Source organism: Octopus bimaculoides, chromosome 7 (genome assembly GCF_001194135.2).
Source record: "Octopus bimaculoides isolate UCB-OBI-ISO-001 chromosome 7, ASM119413v2, whole genome shotgun sequence".
NCBI classification, from domain to species: domain Eukaryota; kingdom Metazoa; phylum Mollusca; class Cephalopoda; order Octopoda; family Octopodidae; genus Octopus; species Octopus bimaculoides.
In genome coordinates, this window is record NC_068987.1 from 11,616,603 (window position 1) to 11,620,833 (window position 4,231).

At 36.5% G+C, this 4,231-nt stretch overlaps 1 protein-coding gene across 1 annotated transcript in view; it reads right to left on the reverse strand.

Annotated features, from left to right (window-relative positions):
- Positions 1-4,231, reverse strand: part of LOC106882389 (MAM and LDL-receptor class A domain-containing protein 1) — a 221,633-nt gene that overhangs the window by 16,807 nt on the left and 200,595 nt on the right. The window contains exons 121-123 of the mRNA XM_014933051.2: positions 2,645-2,749; positions 1,648-1,785; positions 422-547 (exon numbers count right to left, since the gene is read on the reverse strand). Coding sequence (XP_014788537.2) covers positions 422-547; positions 1,648-1,785; positions 2,645-2,749 — 369 coding nt within the window. The remainder of the gene's footprint in view (positions 1-421; positions 548-1,647; positions 1,786-2,644; positions 2,750-4,231) is intronic.

Consider the following 4,231-nt stretch of genomic DNA (forward strand, 5'->3'; position numbering starts at 1 on the left):
GGCTGACCAAAGCCTTGTAAATGGATTTTGTAGACAGAAACTGAAAGAAGCCTGTTGTATATATATATATATATATATATATACACACATATATGTGTGTATGTATGTATGTATGTATGTATGTATGTATGTATGTATGTATGCATGTATGTATGCATGTATGTATGTATGTATGTGTCTGTGTTCGTCCCCCATCAATGCTCAACAACTGGTGTTGGTGTGGTTATGTCTCCATAACTTAGTGGTTTGGCAAAAGAAATTGATAGAATAAGTACCAGGCTTAAAAGGAAAAAAAAATGTACTGGGGGTGTTGATCCATTCTACTAAAAATTCTTCAAGATGGTACCCCAGCATGACAGAAACAAGTAAAAGGCATATCAAAAGCTTTAATTTTTGTTGAAAAGTAAAGGCTACTACATACTCTTTGATGATATATAGTACCAGAAGTTCAGCTGACACGTGGAACTGGTCTGTCGAATGACTCTATTTTCTAGGCTTGCATGCTGTGTTCCTGTTCCATTGCTTGAGTGAATATATGCAAACCATCCTGCAAGAAAAGAAAGACAGTGATAATAACAAAAATGGTAACACTTGGCAACACGAACCACAGTCAGTTTACTCTTATAACCCCGTCCACCCCACTCCTGATCCACTGCTTGTATCCTCTCTAGCTTCTTGAGGGTTTTGCTCTGGCACTTCACTGCCGCCATCTTATCTTGTTTCTAGATACTGCCATCAGGTCAGTTTTAATATATACCAGATAAAGGCCAATGAAAGAAATTTGGGTAATTTAAGAATTAAGGAAGCTATACTCATACACAGACTAGGATCCCAAATTAACAACAGGCTGAAGGTTGGTAATCAATATATTATTTAGCTACATCTGGATGCGTGTAGGTTCATTCTTAATAACATGCTCATTTATTGTTTATAACAAAAAAAAAAGGGGAAAAAAAGAAGGAAAAAAAAAAGGGAAGCTGCACGTATAACACATAACTTAGAAGCAGTGCTACAGGTGTACCAACACACATGACATTGAGACATAGTCGACCTCACACACTTCTCATGAGGAATTCTGGAAGGAGCTTCGTGAGGCCACTACTGAGATACTTCCGAAAAAAAGAAAAGCTGTTGGAAAACCGATTATAGCAGCGACTCCATCTAAGAATATCTGAAGAAGGAATTGTGTTCCGAAATATCAACGGACTATAGATAACTAAATTACGACAGGTATATAGTCCATTTTTTTGTATTATAGTGCATTGTTGTACCATTCAATATTTTCTACTCTATACCAAATAGAATATTTGGGCTGAATATGGCCAATTTAAATGCTAAAGGGTTAACTAGTGGGTCAGTTGTGTTTCCTAAATTCCTTTCATCATTATCTGATTGTCTGATTAACAAAGTGATTTAGTAAGCGATCAATTTGTTGGTTAAATAGCTAACTAATAAATAATAAAGATATGAAATTGAACCAGCGTATGTGCTTATTTTGGCAAAAATGGCCCTTCCAAGATACAACAAAATCTACTTCAACACATGAGTTCACATCAACAATTTTGCAAACTAAATAAAAATATTGTATAAATGTTCAAAGTTTATTGATATAAAAGACGATAATGTAAAAATAAAAATAATACTAACCATTAGCAGTTCCCATAGTATGGTCAATACTTGGTCCACTCTCAGTGGCATTATTTCCATTTCTTCCTCGCACCCATTCAAATGAGCCACGGCTAACATCATTCCAGGTACACATATCATCTTCAAATGTGCAGGAACCTGTTCAAATGAAATATCTTATATGAGGCTCATATTCACTTTTTCTGGACTGTTACAATAACAAAGAGGTTGTATTGCTTAGCGGTTAGGGTGTTGCACTCATGACTGCAAAGTAGTGGGTTTGATTCCTGGACTGGGTGGTACATTGTGTTCTTGAGCAATTTTCTTCATTTTACCTTCGTTCTACGACCACTTTGACATCTGATGTGTGACACAGTATGACCCTGCACTGGCAATGTTGATTTGATGGATACGGCGAGCTTATGTGACAATAATGACAGTGACAAGACATTAGCAGTATGATGACAGTGACAAGATGATGACGATGACGATGGCAATGATGAGGGTGATATTGTTAATGATGATGAAGACAATAGTGACAGCGAATGGCAACATTAATGAAAATGATGACGGTAATGATAATTACGATGATGATACTGCTAACAAGGACAGCAATAGTGATTGCAGTAACTACAATGATGGTAATGATGATGATGATGATGATGATGACGATGACGATGATGATGATGACAGTAATGATGACTCCAATAAGGACATCGACGGTGCTAATGATGACAATGATGATGATGATCATCATCATCAGCAATCTTGAACTGCCCAAAATATTATCGGTTTTTATTAAGCCATGCCGGTTACCAAGTGGCTACCACAGTGAAATAGCCACTTCCAGGTGTAGTAATAATGAAGGGGTCACCAATCTCAAAGCAGTTTCTATATATGGCCACCACAAATGAATTAAGCATGTTCTTCTGAACTGAAACAGTTGTAACTCATTGTAAAATTAAGGGAATAAACAATAAAAAAATGTTTATTAAAGCAAAAAGAAAATATTCGTTACCGCAATTATCTTCATCATCATAATCAGGACAGTCAAAAAGGAAGTCACACACCTTCTCATTTGATATCTTTAAACCAGATTTGCAAGTAAACTTTTGTTCTTTCACTAGAGAGAGAGAGAGAGAGAGAGAGAGATTAGAAAGAGATTAGAATTTTGTACTTCTTTGAAATGTCACTTCTGAAAAAGTCTCAAAACTTTTGGAAAGCACCTTGTATATCTTAGTATATATTTGTTTTAATAAGGAAAAGTTTGACAGTGACTTCCAAGTAAATGATTAAGGATACATACTTTTGAATACATAATTCTAATTATGAAAATTGCATGTGCATGGACACATAGTTTTCTTTCTTATTATCTCTATTTTCTACCTTGATAAAGAGCTTGTGTCCAAAACATCAATGTTTTTTCTTTCATTACCTGATCAAATACATTTGACTTTAAATCTATTTTTATACACTTCTATTCCACCAAATTATTTGTTGCCAATGTAGATCTACAATGGATTCTCTTGATTTTAGATTTTAATTATGAGTAATGAACACATAAGTCTGATTAAGAATGCATGTTTCTATGTCTGAAGGCAGAACTCATTGGATTACAAATCTTCTGTAATGACCTGTTAATGATTCTTGTAATTACTGCAATTATAACTGGTCATTATAGACTGGCTTCTAACCCTATCATTAATGATCTTATTTACAGTTAAATTTCCATTAGTTTAAGCATAGCCTTTTTGTGGTTTATGGGTTGCATATGGTGCTGATGAAAGAGCAATAACTCTTGAAATATGCATATACACCCATTACCTTTTCTTTTCTATCTTTGATCACATTAATTACATAGACATATTCACATAAAAAACGTTGTAAGTTTCAGTGCTGACTCTAGTTTCTCAAGAAAATCTGTAGAGATAACTTTAAGAAGTGATTGAATCGCACTGCTATCACAACAAGACACAGTTTTGACTACAAAGCCTTTAATATACTTTGTAATGTATTATGGCTGCATAACAAAATGCAATGTCCCTATCAGTAGCGTATGGTGGTTGTTGTATTGGGTGTGCTGCCACACCCAAAGCCACCAAATTTCAAGCAGGGGTACAACAAAAGTTTTCCATTAAGATTTGTGATTAAACTAACGAGCAATGTATTTACCATTTTTGATAGATGTGCAGTGCACACCTATCAAGTGAAGGCGCATGGCTCAGTGGTTAGAGCGTTGAGCTTGCGATCGTGAGGTTGCGAGTTTGAATCTCAGACCGGGCTGCGTGTTGTGTTCTTGAGCAAGACACTTTATTTCACGTTGCTCCAGTTCACTCAGCTGTAGAAATGAGTTGCGACGTCACAGTTGCCAAGGTGTATTGGCCCCTTTGCCTTTCCCTATGGATAACATCAGTGGCGTGGAGAGGGGAAGCCGGTATGCATGGGTGACTGCTGGTCTTCCATAAACAACCTTGCCTGGACTTGTGCCTGGGAGGGCAACTTTCTAGGTGCAATCCCATGGTCAGTCATGACTGAAGGGGGTCTCAGCAATGTGCACCACCACATCTGGAATATACACCCCCTGGTCCCTACCAGCAATTAATCT